Genomic DNA, 19,908 nt, shown 5'->3' with positions numbered 1-19,908 from the left:
GAAGGAAGGGAACTTTAAAGGGATCTACCCAGTCTTCTAGGTAGAGCAGTATGTAACTGAAAAGAGAACTCTGTAGTCTCTGGCCCCAACTTGTCCCTTTGTGGTAGGTCTTGTGGACCATCCTCTGAAGCTACAAGTAGATATGCCGGTGGGAACACACCATTGCCTGCCTTTGCTATGCCTCTGAGCTCCAGAAGGAGTTCTTTGCCCAGCTCTGGACTTCATAAACAGTCATGAGAAGAGAAATTAGCCAAAGTTCAATTGCGTATCAAAGAAACCCACAGAGCCAGAGAGCTCTCCCAGGACCCACACAGCTGCTTTGTCTACTGCCAAGCCATGGCCCTAATGCATGGATACGCCTGTCAGCCAAGAGCCAAAGCCACAAAGCTCTACCAGCCCAGTTAGCCCTGGCATTCTGATATACCAAGGGATCTATTATTTGGGCTGTTGTCTCATTGTCAAGAGTAAAGATAGAAATACCAACCTCATCTGTAAGCCAGTGTACTAAAACCACTACCACCATCCCCCTAAGCTACCCTACCCCTTACTGTGAGAACGGGCCTATTGCCTTGTGTGATAAAATGGGAAAAAATTCCAGTTTTCCCCACTGGTTAGCTGTGGTCTGAATTCTTTGTGGTCAGTCTTTCCTATGAGCCTGACTTGGATGGGCCAGTTTCTATGTCCAAGTGCACACACTTGGATCCCATGCCAGGGTCCCACGCCAGGCATGGATCTATCTCAATTTGTCTCTAAAGGAAAACCGTTCTATGGTTCAAGTGTGTTTTCTACCTCAGAGTATAGCAGAGGGGTTCCCAGCTCTATCTATCAGTGATACTTGTTTCTTCAAATGGTTACCCCAGACTCAGTGGCTACAACTGTCCCTTCTAAAAAGCCAGATGTTCTGTACTCCAAATGGTCGGGCCTCTACTTGGGATTCTGAAGTTACAGACAGCAGCTTGTCAACTCTGGAGGAGGAGTTTACTTCATCTAAGCCAACCAGTGTTCATTGGGCATGTAGTCTGTGTCAGGCACTGAGCTGGGATTCTGCTTAAGAGCCAGAGGCAATGGGAGCCAGAGGACTGTACTTTTTCTGGTGGTGGTTAACAAGAATGTTAACAAGAATGTTAACAGAATCTCTAAGGCTAGGCCATAGGATCAGCGCTGAAAAGTTCTATGAAAGACCACAAACTGCAAAGTCTCAATCAGATCATAAAATTATCAATAAAGGGCAAATTATGAATATCTGTGGATTGCTAGGATGCTCAAACTCCATCCCATTAAAAGCACGTTTGTTTTTTATAAGCACAGAACTTAAAAATCAATTTTAAGTAAAAAAAAAAAAGACATGGAAATGTAATCTTTACAAAGTGATTTATCTAAAATCTTGGCAAAGGTTACTGTACTGAACCCTAAATTTGGCCACAGTGGAGACTGATTCCTCAGAATTCCCACTTTGTGTGTTACCATCAGACCACCCTGCCATCTAATAAAAAACCTATGCCATGTCGTGGATCTGAGCATTTGAAAACAGAAAGAAATGCGACAGGTCAAAATTCCACAGTCCCTAGCATTCTGATTACTTGCAAATCCATACAAGGCTCGTGTATCTCTCTCCTCTCATTCCTTCGGTCTCTGAGTGTCTGCCTGTCATGAGAGTGGTGAAAACCTAAAGGCTATGCTGATGCTTCCGGCATGTGGAAAACCACTCCCTGGTTCTCTCTGCCCCGAGACATCCAGAGGCTCGTGAAGATGCTCTTAGACACCCAAACAGACTAATCTGTCCACTCTTGCACGTATCCAACACCATTAAACACTCCTTTGAAAAACAGCGTGCTTTGCACAGACTTGCTGGGAAGCCACAGGCTGAGTTCTCTGTCATGGATCCAACCCATCTCTTAGACCACAGGAAAAAAATGCTTTCCACCACAGAGCTGGCTGCAAAATGTATTCTTTTTGTAGGAAACAAAATGTTTCCAGCCTTGGGCTTTTTTTTTTTTCTTTTCTTTTTTTTTTTTTTGTCCTTTCATTGCTATTGAGTAGGAAAGGCAAATGCTTAAGCAAGAGGCCAAGTAAACATCTGAGAAAACCGAAACCAGGCTCCTCTACTGGAGAGGAGCCGGCATCGAGTGAGCAGTTCACTGGGTGAGGCCCAGGTCTTGGGCAGCCCTGGGTCAACCCCAACACAGGCAGTTCTTTACCTGTTTATGGCCCTGCTTTGATCTGACTTCACTACAGCTCTACGTACTAAGTGAAGTTAGACAAGTTGCTTTACTTTTCCGAGCCTCAATCTGATCTCAAGTGTGACTTCTACCAATAACAGCACGTGTTACTAAAGATGTGGAGCAGAAGGTACAGCTCCACAATGGTGAATGCTCACATAAAGCCCCGAGTTTGATCTTGAGCACAAGAGGAGGAGGAGGAGGAGAAGGAAGGGGAGATGATGATGGTGACAAGGGTAAGGATAAAAGTTATGGGGTCTGGGGACATGGTTCAGTGGGTGAAGAGCTCACTGTGGAAGCATGAGGACCCAAGTTCATATCTGCAGCCCAGATGTAACAAGCTGGCACAGGCAGTACTGTGTACCTAAGATTACAGGGTCTGGGAAACAGAGGTGGAAGTCTGTAGAGCTACTAGCCAGTCAGCGAGTTCCAGATTCAGTGAGAGACCTTGTCTGAAAACTAAGGTGGAAAGTGATTGAGAAGGGCATCTGGAACTGACCTCTGACCTCCACAGGTACATATGTGCCATATGTATGTACACATGCATGCACGCACACACACACACACACACATGCACACGTGTGCACACACACACCCCACAGAGCCATACAATACCCAGCACTCAGATATGGTTTATTAAGATAGGTTCAGTAACTCTTAAAGGTCACTAGAGAACGAATTTCACAGACCACTAGAACCCAAAGGTCCCTCAGAGACAACTACTCTAGCTCTGTATTATGTAATGAGGAGGCACTGGAGGGATGGAAAGGGCCGATGAAGGCCTGCAGGTAGGAGAAGGCTTGCAGACAGGAAGCAAACAGAGCTAAAGCCACTTCCATCACAGAATATACATACACTATCAGCTGGCAGAGGATCTCAGGGTTTGTGTACCTCAGACCCACCCAGGAATGTAGAAGTTCCGATTTTTTGAGGTGGAGGGCATCCTTTCTGGATTCAGCCTAGAAAGGCTCAGGCAGCTGAACTGTCATATGCTCTGCAGGCGGAGTCTAAGCAGTGCTCCTTTGACCACCTGTCCAGAAACACTTCACAAGGAAGTCACTGGCCAAGTAAACAGCTGAACTATAGGATTATATGATATGGCTTTGCACAGATAAGCCATGAGGCAATTCCTGAAGATAACTAACAATGTTCCTATTGCCTAAAGCAGGGGCAGAGTGCAGTGTCTCATCTTCTTCATAGAAGTAGAGAGTGCAGAAGAGAAAACCAGGACTGGAAGGGCAGCTCAGCGGAGAGGAGTGCACACCGCTTGTGGGGGGGACCTGCCTTCAGCTCCCAGACCCACACGGACAGCTTTCAACTGCCTGTCACTCCTTCTCCAGGGTATCCAGTGCCCTCTTCTGGAATCTGTGGGCACTGCATACATATGCATAAACCCACATGCAGATATACATGTACACATAATATATAGAACCTCTTTTAAAATTTCAGAAGAATCAGTGGCTCTCTGTTATAGAAGAGCCATCTGTCCATGATCAGATATCTTATTAGAGAGAATTGATTTTAAAGTCTCATTGTCCTTTTGACAATGAAAAGTTTTCCTCCCCGCCCCGCATGGTACCTATTGAGATGAAGACAGTGTCTTTTGTATGTATATTTTATTTTAGAATTAATGAGTTAATCTTAATTTTTGAAGAAATGTGAAAGGCTACACAAACGTTCAGTGTACTCAAATGTAGCCATGCTCCTGCACTGCATATGTGGCTGACTTGTGTTGTAGAATTCTTTGTAGGCTAATGAAGGAAGCAATATATATAACCATAACTATACTTGGGATGGTGGGCTTGAAACTAACAGGGCCTGCTTTGAGAAAAGTTCATTGAGGGATTTCAGGGATTTACACACACAGGTCCTAACTCCGCCCTTCTCTTCGTAAAGCGTGGCAGTGCACTCAAGTGCATGGTGATTTCCTTGTTTATAATTTGGAAAAATATTAAATAAATTACTTATTTTTATGTGGATGGGTGTTTTGTCTTCATGCATGCCTGTGCACCACATGTATGCAGTACCTGTGGAGGCCAGAAGAGGGCGTGGAATGCTCTGGGACTGGAGTTATATATGGTTACACTATCACACACACATTGCTGGATATTTCAGAGACCAGGAATCTCAGGTCCATCTGTGCATATCACCTGCTTCCCTTTCATTAGCAGCCTGCTCTTTAATAACCGTGTTGAGTATCCTGCTCAGTGGTTATGGTATTAAAGACTATGTGAACTCTCCAAATAAATCAATAAGGAAGTTGACTCAAGTTGTTTCCAAAGACATGGGGTTTGATCTATTACTTGTAGAGATAGAAATATGGAAATTTCTGAGATTTTTTGCCACCAGAGAAGAATGGTGATTTTCTTGTTTATAGTTTGGAAAAATATTAAAGAAATTATTTATTTTCATGGGTATGGGTGTTCTGTCTTCATGTGTGGCTGTGCACCACATGTATGGAGGCCAGAAGAGGGTGTTGGATATTCTGGAACTCGAGTTATATATGGTTGTGGGTGACTATATGGGTCCTGTGAATAGAACCTGAGGGCTCAAATTCACTGAGTTAGTAACTGTGGCTTTAGAAAGTACTTATTATGATTTAGGCCAATCTTATAGTCATTAATATGGGGCAAATAGCTCCCCCCACCCCAGTTTAATATACAGGTCTCCTCATAGAATAAGAGATTGCCCCTGAGTTAGAATCCCAATCAATGACTATTTGACGATCCCTTCTTCCAACAAAGAACACTGTGGAATTGTTTGTCATATGATCGGGGCATTTAGAGAATGTCAATCCCTCCCAACGATGAATCCACTAAAGGATGAGAGCCTGCCATGCTTTCCCAAGGGGAGGGCAGAGGTAGGACCTGTGCATGCAGCTCCCTGAAATGCTTCAACGGACCCTTTTCACAGGAGGCCCTGTTAGTTTTAAGCCCATCACCCCCACAAGACACTATTTCCAGTCATTAAAATGTTTCCTGAACTTAGATACATCTGGAAAGTTTTGGAAAATCCTACAGGAAGGAGATGAGGCCAAAAAGAGCTCCTTTTCCCATGCTATTCAGGAAGCGCTGCACAAAATCTTTGCCCTCTAAGACAGCCAGCTCAGGAGCCTGACTCGTCTGGCTAGAGAACCACTGGAGATGAGAGGAGTGCTTTGGGGAACTGGGTAATAAAGAACATATCTTGAGCTTTACACAAACCATTTATCAAGAGAGAACACTTTAGACCCATATCAGTCTATGTCAGAGAAACAGGGATTTTCCCAGGAGATTCAAGAGAGAGATTTAATTTTTGGAACTAGTTAACGCATGCTGAGGAAGGGCTGAAAGGAAAAAGAGAATAGCAATGAAAAGAAGCTGTCTCTATCCTAGGGCTGGAGGAAAAGAACTCCCATTGCTGCTGGAGCCCAGAGGCTGAAGAAGTTTCGACCCATTGGATCTTGGACAACAAAGGGACCAGAGACATGGAACCAATACAACTGCCAGAGATGGGGCTGGAGGTGGGGAATGAGGGTCAGGGTTCGGTGAAGAACACACAGCTTCTTTATTCTTATCCAGAATGAAGGGAAAGGGAGCCCTGGGGATATGAACTGTAGGGGTCAGTTCTCTTGTGACTGAGCTAGGAAGGGCAGAGAATGTGTCTGAGAGGAGATAGGCTACTTACTGGAGGGATGCACAAGGCAGGTTCCTGATTGCCAAGTTGTAGGGGGTGTTTTACAAAAACCCTTGAAGCTGAAAGTCCTCCAGAGTCACTGCTTATCGTACCCATTGACCTTAAATTTTCCAGAATTATCTGGGGAAGGAGGCGGGGCTATCCATAGGAGACCCCGCCCCCTTCCTCAAGAAAGCAGGGGTCTACTGCAAAGCCTGTTCTTTTCCCTCGCCCAAGTGGGCACCGCCAAGCATTTCATTCTGATGGCTGCCTATTCAGAAGCCAGGGTTGTAACAGAAAATAACAGGGTTCTAGCAGTTAAAGGGTTTGCCTAACTGAAGGCAGAAGAATTAGGAGAGGACCTGTGCTTATGGCTAGATACACACAAAGGACTATTACAACAAATACTAACATTTGAATAAATTTTGTAACTAAAGGCTTTACATGTATTATATACCATCTTAGACTGTTCTTTATTGCTATATCTGAATACCACAGACTGGGTGATTAGTAATATACAGACATGTATTTCAGTTCTAGGGCCTCAGACATCTGAGATAGAATGCCTGAATCTAGTGATACTCTTTCTTGCATAATCACATAACAGAAGTAAAAAAGAGAAGGGTGAGAAAGAAATAAAAGGGGGCCCAATTCACACTCCTACCATAAATACATTAGCCTTGTCATAAAACCTTACGGCACAGCCACCTCTTAAATTGCTTATCTTTAAAATAAAATTAATGAGTTAATTAGTGATGTGTGTGCACACGCCATGAGGACAACTGTCCCGGGCTGGTTCTCATCTTCCACTCCCTGGAGGCAGTCTCTCTGGTATTGTGATTGTACTGAGTACTCCAGGCAGGCTAGCCTTTGAGCTTTGGGGGTAATCCTGTTTTCATCTTGCTATTAGAATGCTGGAATTGTAGATGCAAATATCTGCGTCTGGATTTTTATGCGAGTTCCGGTGACAACCTGGGTTCTTGGGCTTTCATGTCTAGTGCTCTTACCTACTGAGCTATCTCCCTACCATGCCCCTGTTCCATCTCTCAACACAGTTACAACAACCATCAACTTTCCAAGACATGCTTGGGAAGGAGCACATTCAAACGGTAGCACACACTTTTGTTTTTAGCTGAGGGGCTAAAAATCACATTTTAATATATGAACAAAAAGGGAACAAGGTCTTACCAGTGCTATGGCAGACACTCATCCAACTCATCTATGGATTTACTTAGGAAATACTTGGCCTCTGGACAATTAATTATACCGTGTAGTAAGAGCCTTGCTGTGGAGGAGTCCCAGGGACTGCTCCACTGAGAGTAGGGTTATGAATGGTGCTTCAGAGAACTGGCTTTCTCAAATCAATGGGATGAAATGCTGATGGCTCAAATCAATGGGACGAAATGCTGATGGCTGTCAGCTGAGCCAGTCCCAAGGATCTCAGAGCAGGGGTGGGATGGCATACAAAGGAAGGGCAGTGCCAGAATGGAGTCACAGTAGGAAATCAAGATCAGTTACCAGGAAGAGCCCACAGAACTGCCCAATGTAGGGCAGTATATCTAGAAAGAACATTGTATAAGTGGCTACTAATTGAAGGGAACACATGGTATAAGAACAGCTGTTGAAAGGTTGGAGGCCATGTTGAATCTATTAAACCTGCTCCTTCCAAAGGAATACCAGTGAAAGACCACAGGATGGCCAGTCATCTCGTTTCACAAGACACTGATCAGATCTTTAGTAGAGGGCAGGAACGGTACTTTCAGAGAACAGACAACTCAGGACTTAAAGGTAAACCATGAAGTTGCCTCCTATGTGGGAAAATGACATTTTAAGGGAAAAGTGAGGGGTCAGATATAATTTAAGTCATTATGTACCACCCATGAAGGAAGGGATGCATTTATGGGGTCTGCTACGGGCCCTGCCCATTCTCACTGGAGAACATCCTGGGCGGATGAGTAAAAGGCTGCTCTAAAGGTGAGCACATCTCCACAGAGGCACCCTCTCTTTCTTCATTGACAATGAAGGACACAAAATGAATGCAGAAGCCAGTCCATGGAAAGATGCTGCTGGCAAGACCATAGTTTGGAAGCTGAATGAAAAGAGCAGAGATCTCTCTGAGGGATGGGAAGATTCAGCAAGATGCAAGAGCTCATTCTCTCGCAGAACTGTTCTGGTAGCACATGGAGCCACAGAGCCATAGGAAATATCTAAGCTTGATGGAGATCAAAGTAGCCTTTTTAAGGTAAAGATCATCCCATTCTTTGAAGGAAACATTCTATTTAATATAACCACTTCAGGGAGTTACCCCCAGGGGTTGAACAGAGGAATTAATTCCAAGTGCATGCATGAAAACCTTACATTAACATGGGATATAATATAGGATGAAGGTTAAAAACCCAGAGGTGTAGATGAGGGAGCACATATGTATAACTGGATATGGCACAAAGGAGAAGAAAAATTCTGGGCCAGAAGCCATGCGATTTAGAGCGAAAATTTAAAGCTCTATAAACCTCAGTGTATTCACCTATAAATCATACCTAGAAATGCCTACCCCTTAGAGTTATTACGAGGTTGGAACAAGAGAATGCCCACAAAGAACTTAGAAGAGTAACTGGCCCAAAAGAAACCCAATAAATAGCTGGGGTAACAAAGGAAACTAACCCCAAAGCCAGGACTGTGGGGGCCTTGGGTAGACAGCTCCTGGTCTCTCCCAACTACACCCAGGACCTCGCTCGGTTCTGTTTTATGAGCTCTGTGACGATGTATCTCATCTGTGCTTCCAATGGGCAGTGAAGAGCTCTGTTGGGGAGGGTTGCGTCAACATTCCAACCCTGGGTCTTTACTGCCAGTTCTGAAAAGAAGCTTTAGAGAGTAGGCATGGGGATGCAGGCACCACAGCCTGGCTACCAAAGGTGTTCTCAAAATCACAGTCCCTTTGGTAACAATAAAGCAGGAGTCCAAGACTCAAGCACACATCGTCTTTGTCCAAAATGCCAAGACTCTAAAGCTCTGCCAAGCCCAGAAGGGAAACTTCCAGAAGGAGACCCAAAGATGAAAAGCCTCTGTTTCAAGCATTTTACCCAAGACAGTTGTCAGAGCCATTGCCTGCTCTAGAGAAGGCTAGAGACAGGGAGAGGGGCAACAGGGGAAGAAGGCCGAGGGAAGAAAGGAGTATGTCAACTGAAAACTCCAAATTAGATGAAGCAGCAGAAATCACGAAAGCCCAATGATTTATATTGCTTCTGACAACCAATCATGCATTTGATAATGTGTAGCGTATCATAAAATGTTACAGTAACATAAGACTTCATCAATTTGAATCGAATGCCAGAGACATATCCATTTACCCTCACACACCCATCATGTGACTCCCTTGTCTGCATCCAGTCCCTGCTCCTAACTTTGTGAGCTCTTTGGATGCTGAAGAGCCTCACTCTACCCAGTGCTCCAGTCAGGGACCTCAGGAAGGATGAGAAATGCAAATTAGCACTGTACCCGACTCTGTACTCTCAGCCGCAGCTCCTTCTGGGAAACAGCAGAGACCATAGGGCCAGGTAGCCTGAAAGTGCACTGTATAGATTCTCCCTGGCAACAGCACCCAGACTGTAGTACTATGACCTGGGCCTGCTTCAAGGTGTTTGGAGTCACACACCCAGAAAGAACTGAGCACTTCTTCACCGGCCACTGTCGGGAGTATTTTTAAAGCAAAATAACACTCAGAACAAGGGAAGAAAACATCAGACTATCATCCCTTCGTGTCCTTGTTCCTGAGTGGTAACTCTTTGAAGGTAAGTTAAATGACATTCTAGATCCAGCTGTCTTTCAGGAAAACTAAGCATGAAGCAGTGAGGGAATGGGGGCGGGGTTGGGGGGTACAGACAGAGAAAGAGAGAATCAGAATAAGAGCCATTAACTGTGAGACAAATGTCACTTTCTAGTCCCTCATCTAATTCCCACCCTTAAAAATGTAAATGATAGTAACACCAACAAAACCTCTTAAACCTCCGATGACATGTTACCTGGGCTCCGGAGCTCCGGTACAAACCTGTCTACATTTTGAAGTTATCATTGAATATCCTTCTTTATCTTACCAGCCCAGCTTTGCTTGGTAAGACTGGGGGTGTTAATGCCTGTGTTGAAGGACTATTGTGGTGATGACTGGCAATCATGCATTTGAAAGAGTCAGCCTTGAAGGCTGCACCATTATGGGTTCTGTCACAGGCTAACTCTTCCCCTCCTAGAAGACGCTTTCAGTTCTGCCGGGAACTCTGGGACCAAGCATGAGGCCCTGCCTGACATGGCAGAAAATGGGCCCCTACACAGAATGCCTCCTGCTTTCTGCTGCCTCCTGCCCTGTAAGGCCTTTTTGCAGGGAACATGTAAGACTCAAAAATGAGATGAGCACAAAGCATCTTCCACATTGGAAGCACCAAGAAAAAAGTCCAGGAAAAGGACTGAATGCCTTTAACCTGTGAAGGCAGGCAACAGGAAGCCTGGGGCTGGAGAGTGTCCTTCCAGGAGCACAATTGAAGTTACAGGAGATTGTCTGTGAGCACAGATCCTCCACGGGGAATTGCTCCACTGTGATGTTTAAGTAAGAAAAAGATTCCGAGTCTCCTCTCTGGGCCCAAGGTTCAAAGACTGACTTTTATAATTCATTGCAATGTAGAGTGGGAAGGTGTTTGTAATAATGCTTTTTTTGCAGAGTTCTGTAGAATTTTTTTTTAATGAATTACTGAAAGTCATAGGAGATATAAATAGCACATCACCTATTAGCCTAAGAATTTGCTGTGTTTGGGGACTTATTTGAAACTCAGAATCTATCTTAAAGATTCATCAGGAATAGTGAAAATGACAACATGTCAGGAGTGAGATGAAGTGAATTCTAATTCCAAGCCCATTTCTTGCCAGCTTCAGGACTGTGTATCAGTCACTTAACCCCAGAGACTTGCCCAACTGTAGGTTAGTTAGGAGGTTAGAAGAGAGCATGAGTCTAAGAGTTGCTGTTGCAAGAGTCACCAACAGGCTCCTAAAAGCTTCAGACCCTTCCTCCGGCATGACCCCAGGGCCTCCTGGGTTACAGGCACCTTAGCTTATCCAGTGACTCACTGTAGTCAGGGACACTGGATAAACCAGGAGGGATTTCAAATGAGACACTGTCACATTCTAGGGGAAATGCAGATGCAAATGCCAACCAACTCATAGTTGATGAAGATATGAAAGCCTTCTTTCCCTTTGCCTCCCCCAATCAAAGGTCTGTTCCACGGTCTGTTCTTCACCCATAACTAAAGAATGCCGCATCCTCCCCTACCTTCATTTTCAAATGAGCCAAACACAATTCAGTGTCCTTGACTCGGTCACAGGCCTTGTCCAAGAGAGCGCATAGCTGTTTTCCTATGTTGCTTCCCAACTGAAAGCATTAAAAAAAAAAAAAAAAGCTAGACAAACAGGGTCTTCAGTTTGGTTCCAAAGCCCTGTGTCTCTTTTACTTCCTGTAATTGCTTAGATTTCTCTGGGAAAAAAAAAATCTCACCCGGCTATTTGGCCTCCTTTCCTTTGCAAGTTAGAGCTGGGAGGGTCACTGCACCAGGGGACTTGGAACCAGACAATAGCATGTAAAAATAAAATTCCTCCGAGCTGGAGAGGGATGGAGAGGGCGGCTTATTCCCTAGGTTCAGCCTTCAGAACTCTGCGTAGACCTAGCACTAGGCTCCTGATGGATGGAGACCAGGATCCTCAAGGAGAGAAGGAAGGACATGTAAGCAGGAATAAGCCTGCTACAAAAATAAGGGTATATGGTTTAATACACTAATAAATATATTCTTTATCCCCACATATATGTTTCCTACACTTTTTTGGTGTTTCAGGGGTTTTTCTTTTTTGAGATGGTGGTAAAAACTAATTTTACAACTCTACTTTGACCAAGAAAAAAAAAGCTTTCATTTTTATTTAGACGTTTAAAGTCTCTAAGGTGCTCAGAATCTCCTTGGGAAGATGCACTCTTGGGGTCCATGATCTGTCGTAGCTGAAGGCTAGAATAAAGGGCCTTCAATGGAAGGGCCAGGCACCAACTGCACCTGTGTTTTTAACTGAATGTGCCCAAGGCCTTAAGAGACAGCTCCCTTTCCTGGGACCCATTAAGAAATGGTGATAGCAGGCATACTGATTTTTTCTTGATAAAAATGTTGTTGTGATGATGATGATGATGATGATGATGAGGAGGAGGATGTATGTGTGTTTTGCTTGAATGTATGTTTGTGTGCCACATGCATGCAGTGACTGCAGAGGCCAGAAGAGGGTGCTGGATCCTTGTAACTGGATTTACAGATTGTTGTAAGCTGCCATGCAGGTACTGGGAGCCAAACTTGAGTCCTCAGGAAGAGCAGACAGTGCTCTTAACAACTGAGCCACCTCTCCAGCCCCTAGCCACTGGCTTTTTTCCAGGGAGCCGTTTCAGGTGTGTGTGTGTGTGTGTATTTCTTAAGTGTGGAGATAGTCATAGGGGTTGTTGACTTGGTAACAGTGTTGTCCTTTTCTCTATTAGACCCGTGTATATGCTCTGTGACACCAACTCAACATAACCGTGGTCATAGCATCCTTTCAAGTAGAATTTCCTCAGATTTTTCCTTATCCACTTACTTGCCCTCCTACCTACCTCCTTACTTACCTTCCTACCTACCTGGTGGCCTGAAGAAAGAAAGAAAGAAAGAAAGAAAGAAAGAAAGAAAGAAAGCCCAAGTCTTTAAAGTCACCATTTTCCTAATCTGTACAATACCTGTTTAAGAGCATTTCTGATTGAGGAGTGTGGGCAAAAGTTCAGATTTCACACTTGAGCAGTCTAAAAAGGGAGGCAACGATCATACTCAAGGCAACGCACTTGGCTGGAATTCCATGTTCCCTTGGCTGTTTCTGCAGATATTTATGCTTAAAAGAAGGTCCTCCCACCCAGTCGCATGGCCAAACTCTCTTTTGCATATGTGATCTGTGATCACTCTTCCCCACCCTCCACTTCTCCCCTGCTCTCTCTCTCTCTCTTTACCTACAAAGAGCAGACAAGCAGATGTGCTGGGGTGGAAAGCAAGCGAGATGGTATGATTACCTAGAAGCTGTCTGTGAGAACAGCTTATGTTTGTGTTAAGGCTTAACTAAGTATGATCTCTCTGGAGCAGAAATCTTCAGAGAGATCTGAAAGCAAGGAGACACAAAACTGTGTCTGACTGTGGCTTACAGCAACCTAACATCATTTAATGTCTGAGTGAACACAGGCATACACCTCACATCGTGGCCAATTCTACCTTAAGGACTTTTGTGTACCCTCAAGAACTCAAGACACCTGCCCCTAAAGGTGGCTGTAGGACCCCTCTCTCATGTGACATGGGCCATGTTTAGGGCTCTGGCTTGGTTATTCTAGTAGACTGGCTCCGGTTCTTCCATAGCTCCCAGCAAACTGCTTCTGAACTGTCTTTGTGGTCAATACTCCTATTACACTGCTACGCAGGTGTCTGCTTGCAGTTGTAATCTGAAGCGGAACTTTCTAGCTGACTACTGGGGCTTTAAAGGAACTACTAAGCTGCGACATTCAGTATGGGGAAGAGTAACTCAAGGCTGGGCTCATGTATTAATAAAAAATACGTTTCCTTCTCGTCATTTGTTTTACGACGATTGCCTGGAACTTGCCTCCTGTCGCCTTAGCACACTAAGAGGGATTTGTCCACCTCTTTCCTTTTCACCTTCCTTCAGAACCAAGACCTTACATGTGTGTCACACAATGTCCTCAGCTCTGAAGCTACGTCTTCACTGAGCTCCTAATTCGGGGCTTGTGAGTACAGGAAGAGACATAAGTTTCCAATACAACTGTAATCCAGAGGGAAGTGGGGGAGTGGGGTGTCAATGAAGGCTTATGTCTTCGCAGTGACAAAGACTGGGCCTTTGACAAGTATAAAATGGATTCTGAGAAAACGCCGTCATCAGAAAGGAAACACTGGCTACTCAAGTCCAGGACCGCCAACAACCTATGGCACTGAGGAAAGCCACAGATCCAAATCAGGATTGGGGCTTGAATGTACAGTATTGGTCTTATCAACATATGGGCTCATCCCTCAAGTGTTCAATAACTTTAGGGTGCCTCCAGAGCAGAAGATGAAAATACCGTTATAAAGTCTATTCAAATAAACTGCCTATATGAAATGGCTACTTCCTTCCAATCTGTTGAAATAGGAGAGTCATAATATTTATTTCATCAAGAGGGTGTGAGGCTTAGCCAGGATTAATTTGTTTCATTACTCCTTCTTGGGCACTTCAAAATTTATATAATGCCATATGTGGTTTGTAGGAACAGGCTTCACGAGGATTTGATGGAAAATACTCTGAAGGTTCCATCAGGTTTTGCATCATTTCAAGCACAGCCACCTACGCTCCAACTTTCTGAGTCACCACAGGGAACCCGATGCTTCAAAAACTTCCCAAATGTTAGTCTTGGCCAAGTCACTGTGTATATTGCTGCCTCCTTTTTCTTTTAATTTTAAAGATGTGTTTATTTATTTTATGTACATAAGTACACCGTAGCTGTCTTTAGACACACCAGAAAAGGGCATCAGACCCCATTACAGATGGTTGTGAACCACCATGTGGTTGCTGGGAATTGAACTCAAGACCTCTTGAAGAGTAGTAGTCAGTGCTCTTCACTGTTGAGCCACTCTTCAGCCTCTTTGATCCTCCCAGAACCTTTACCAGTGGCAGAGCCTTCTATGGACTCTGCAATTACTAATTATTGATACTCTTATAGAACATACCATTTTCATGGTTGTCTTTCCAAGCAAACTGAGCAATCAGAGGGGATCGGCTACATTTCTTCATTCTTTGATTCTAGTATCTTCTGCCATAATGAGTAGACAGGGGGTGATTCAGTAAAAAGAATTGTCAGACAAATGCTGAGAGGAACCCTCTGCTCAGTGACAAGGCAGAATCCACCCTGTACCATCCTGTGACCACCTTCCAGCTGTTTTTCTGTGCTGGGCACCATCCTGACATCTTCCCTTTCTGCCTATCCTTATTTAAAGCACGAGCTCTTAACCTGGCTAGTTCATTAAAATCACCTGGGTGAGCTTTACACATGAAACGGATGCTGATGCTTATGTGTGCTCTCCTGTTCCCCCTTCCCCAGGCAGAGGCTTTGCTTTGGCTAGTCAATAGTCAGCATGGAGCTCTGGCATTGGGTATTTCATAAAGGATCTCATACTGAAGCTGCAATGCAGCCAGGCTTGAGAACTACTGGCTGGAACTACTCAGGTCCCCCCAGCCTTTCCTAGTGCTTTCTAGGACGCCCCTGATGGTTTCACCTTTCTTTAGATTCATAGTGTTTTAGCCATCCATGCAGGAGTTACCCAGACACCATCCTGTGGTGGCACTTCAGTATCCCTTACTCTGGCTTCCCTGTTGATTATCCATGCGCGCATGCACGAAATCTCCCCTCCTTGACTGGAAGGTGCTCTGGATCAGAACTATGCCTCCTTCCTCCTGGCACCTCTAAGCCATGCACTTGGATGAGCTCACACATATTTTTGGATGATTTTTAAAGGTCAAGGATAAGCATAAAGCCTAGTAGAGACCACCTTCATTCTACTCGAAAGTCATGTCTTTGGTTAGAAGAAAAATATTGCGAAATGACTACAGCAGGGCTGAAGCAGTACAGGGAAGGTGCAAATGAAAGCTGAGTTAGAAAGAGCCCCGAATTAACGCAAAAGAAAGCTTCTTAAGAAGGTTTTTGCTAACACGGAAGCAGAATAAACAAGAGGCTGAACTTGGCTTGTGCCCTGATAAGGAGATTTCTTTCTTAGTTATATAATTTTACAAAGTTTCCTGGGTGTGAAGAAAATAATCAGCCAAGGGGGGCTGCTTCCTCTGGACCATACACTTTACTCCTAGGCTGCTCAGCTTGGCCTCATCCCTGCTGGCCCCATGATCCCAGACTAAGCCTTAGATTCAGAAGCCCTGGTGCAGGATAAAAACATCATCCTCATCCCATAAGTTTGATCCCTTGGTAGAGTGGTCTCTGTTTGCAGATTGAAAGCAAAACACAAACCAAGACATACAAGCGATACCTGCCGCCTTCGAGTTGGCGTCTCAGAAGTACTGACCATCCTGAAATGGCCCTACGCGCTCTCCTGCTGAGAAGCACCATAAGAAGGTATTTCTAGACTAACTTGAAAGGATTGTTTTGTTACCCATATCACCAAAAAGTCTTATCTTCGTATGGCTTCACTGTGTTGTCATGAACTAAGACCACAGGAAAGAGCAAGTGAATCACCAGGCGCACTATCTGCTCAGGCAAGATAAGGACATCAGACCGAGCTGTGTTATTATAGGTATTATTATCCTAGGTATTAGGTCACACATTTAACAGTATATTTCTTCTGAGAAATTAAAATGTATGTGATCTTGTCTGGATTGGTAGTCCAGTCATATTTTTATTAATTGTTTGTTATTGTTTGAAAAGAAGACTCGAAGGCATTCAAGTCTGCTGCTGACTGGTAACCAGGGCAACACGTTTCCCTTTGTAGATCATACCAATGGTTCATAGATGGTCACTGTTCCATCCACACTTTGTTCCTGTGCTCTTCGTGTAATCAATGGCCTGTGTTTGACCCTCATAGTCAGAGCCACCCAAATCCTCAAGTCACCAAAGATACAAAAAAATAACATTGGTTCTGTCAAGTACTTTCTGTTGGTTCTGACAAAATAGACATGGTGAACATGTTATAAGGAGACCAAAAAATATGCTTTTAACTTTATTTATTTATAAATTTTATCTAGAATTAGAAAAACTAGAATCTGGAAGCCTGGATTCCATGGTGCTGTATGTGAAAGATCACAGAATCAGTATGTTTCAGGAAGAAAGCCATCTCAAATCAAAGGCAGAGATACTATGGGTTTTCAAGAAGTGGGGTCCATCAAGTGAAAGAACCAATACTGACATTGAGAACACAAAAGTCCCTGTACTCACAGATAAGCACTAAGGAAACCAGCAATGTTAAATACACAGGCTTGTCTCTTCAGTGGAAGGGATGTATACCTGTTCTGTATACCAGAGGGCCAGGAGGGGATATACAGTTAATAACCTGGTGACCTTTGCTATCTGTAGGGCCAGGCCTCACCCGAATCCCCTAGATTGTTTATTCCAGACTCTTCCTCCTTAGACCTTTATCTTTAACTTTGTCTCTCAGTCAATAGAATCCATCCTTACGGATGTCACAAGTACTGTATAGCCTGATGACCTCTACCTTATCTATACGACCAAGACCACACCAGATCCTAGGCCCTTAATCAATAGAAGAGGTCATGTGTGCTTTGCAAAAAGAGTTTTGATGTAGTCCTGCCTTAAGCTTTACTGTGCACACAGGATTGAGATAACCTTTACCAGGAAACTTATTCCCAAAGTTTTATTGTACTTAAATGTGTCTAAAATAAACTGCTTGGTGTCAGACTTTTGTAGTTTGAACCAACACCAGCTAAGTCATGTTAACTGGATTTCCTTCTGACCTCACAAGGACTGTTACTCTGCCAGCCCTGGTGGTCACAGAGACCTCTGCCCACACCGATTCACAAAGAATGTTGCTCTTTTCAGTGTTTTTCTGATAGCTAGCTACACACTGCTTTTCCACTGACATTCGCCCATCTAAGGGACACACCAATGGTCATGAGGTTCTCCAGAAATCGTTTGGATGTATTCCATCAAGAAAAGTGTTGGCCTCAGAACCAGGATACTGGAACCACAGTGGAAAGGTGTCCCTGAGTAACAGGCATGCTAGGGCTTGAAAACACAGGAATGCTTCCTTGGATGGAATAACCAGCTTTATCTTCTCGGAACAGGGCTGACCTAGTGTCCAGGCTGAAATGCTGTTTACACAAGCCCAAGAAAATCAAGGAGAATCCTCTGGTCTGTAACCAAGGACATCCATAAAGTTGTCTGGAAAAGGCAAATAAATGCCCATGTCTGTATTTGATGAGCCCTGGCTCCTTGCTACAAGAGTCAATTTATCTCCTGCTATAAAAGCAATACCATTCTGCCCCATCTCCCCTGGAAAGGCCCGCCAGTCCCACCCCCTTCTTTATTAACCTGGATTTGCTGTGTATTTAGCTGGCAAATCTGGCATGTGAATTCTTCTCCACTCAAAACATCAGGGCATCCACCCAATCTTTTGCCTTTGCCCGATTTCCTGAGAGATGCTAACTCAGTCTGGTCAAAAAGTGGGATAAAGTTGAGGCAGGGCATCAGGAGATACAACCTTTGTGAGTTTTAAAAAGATCAGGCTCTAGGGTTCCTTTCTCTGGATTTGGGAGAGAAGATTAAGTAGGGGGTGGACAGTATTACTTTCTGAATAGAGGGATTCTCTCTTGAGGCCAGAAATCTAAACAAGGGGACCTGAGGAAGTCATTATGCTTTCAGAGCACCCTCTGATGATACCTAGTTCTTAAACCCCCTAGCGTATGTGGCAATGTGAAAGCTACACACTGGGCTTAGCACTAAGTAGAAGGTGTCCACCTTAAGGTCTCAAAACACACACATGCCAAGAAAAGGTATGGCAACTATTTAATTTGCTCACAAATTAGCTAGTTCTCAACACATACCTAACAGAATTTAAATCCCTCATCTCCAAGAGTGGTCACCAGTCATTCACAGATGTTGAGGAAATGCTAACCGCAGGACCCACTCTCAAACTGTTTTCCTGTGATATGGCCAACTCCCCTCCCCTCCAGCCTACCTCTCCACTCCTACCCCCACTTCCATCCCCCCCCCCACCTGTTTTATTTTAGTTGCTCTTAGGACAGGAGAGTTTTCCTTACGGTCAGTTAGTTCTTGCCCAGGACAGATATGGTGGCGACCACCTTCAGATGCTCTGATTTCCAGTTCATCTTTCTTTCTTACCTTCACGCTTGAAGAACTCTGGGAGAGCACTCACTCACCTGCCTTCTCTCTGAATCAAGGTACTGGAGAATCAGCCGGGTGTTCACACAGTGACCCCATGTGTTTCCTAGTGCAGCTACCAAACAGCTGGATCTAGAAGTGCCTGCAAGGAGACAGAACAAAACCTAGTAGTTTGCAGAGAGGTCCTGCCTTACATGGCATTTGACTTAAGCTCAGTCATTATTCTTACTCAGAAGGGTACTCAAAGCTTCATCACAACAAAAAAAGATGAGTTAGAGAAGGCCAGCACTAAGGAACTGGGGACTAAATAAGAGTCAGCATGGAGTCCTTCAGCCTTAGCAGAAAGTGACCCCCCCATGGGCAAACAAAGGCAGTTACACATTAACAAGAAGATGCATGGTGTGGCAACAAAGCCACTACTCAAAAAGAACCACACCTCTCCCATCCTTGGCAGAAGGGCACAGCGCTACTCTATTGTTTATGAGCCATCTTGGTTTAGTTGAACTAGTAGATCTTCGTTTAGATTGCTATGCATCTTAACTCAGTTTTCCTTATTAATCTCATGGCATAGATGACATTCCTTTGCCCTCTCTCCCTGTAAACATCCACAGCCAAAAGGGAATCTGGGCGAGCTCAGCCTTTCCTATCCAGTCCGCTTTAGCTTGCTCTATTTTAAGAGAAACATTTCTTTACCCTCTAAGACTTTCCTGTAAGGAGGATCTGAACTGGACTTCATGTGAATTCCTAGCTTACTTCAAGTTGCACGTGGACAGCTATCTCATGTCTGCAAAGCTTCACTGATCTCTTTTGACACGACCAGGAGAAAGCATCCCTACTTCCAATCCCCTTTCTCTTTAAAGGCAAGCTGCCAAGCCCTGCTTCAGGGAATCCAGCTCCCTCTAATCCAAGTCTGACACAGCCTGAGGGTTCCTCCTCAATCTTGGGCCTTCTTTGACTCCAGGCCATGGCAGGGAAGTTGGCCTGAGGGGGCCCATGGAACACTTTGCTCCCCATTGAAACTCAATCTCCTATCAATGAGGAGACTGAGAACATAGATGTTCACTGAATGAACTGAAACAAACCGAGGCATCATTCACAGCCTCCTCACGG

General features: G+C 44.4%; 1 protein-coding gene across 1 annotated transcript in view; it reads right to left on the bottom strand.

Moving 5' to 3' along the window:
• Window positions 1–19,908, bottom strand: part of Rad51b (RAD51 paralog B) — a 520,188-nt gene that overhangs the window by 30,971 nt on the left and 469,309 nt on the right. The window contains exon 9 of the mRNA XM_029484370.2: window positions 18,837–18,940. Within this exon, the coding sequence (XP_029340230.1) occupies window positions 18,837–18,940 (104 nt within the window). The remainder of the gene's footprint in view (window positions 1–18,836; window positions 18,941–19,908) is intronic.

This window comes from Mus caroli, unplaced genomic scaffold (assembly GCF_978045245.1).
Source record: "Mus caroli unplaced genomic scaffold, Mus_caroli_1 scaffold_14, whole genome shotgun sequence".
In the NCBI taxonomy this organism is placed as follows: domain Eukaryota; kingdom Metazoa; phylum Chordata; class Mammalia; order Rodentia; family Muridae; genus Mus; species Mus caroli.
Note: the sequence above shows the minus strand (reverse complement) of the source record. Positions and strands in the feature narration are given on the sequence as shown.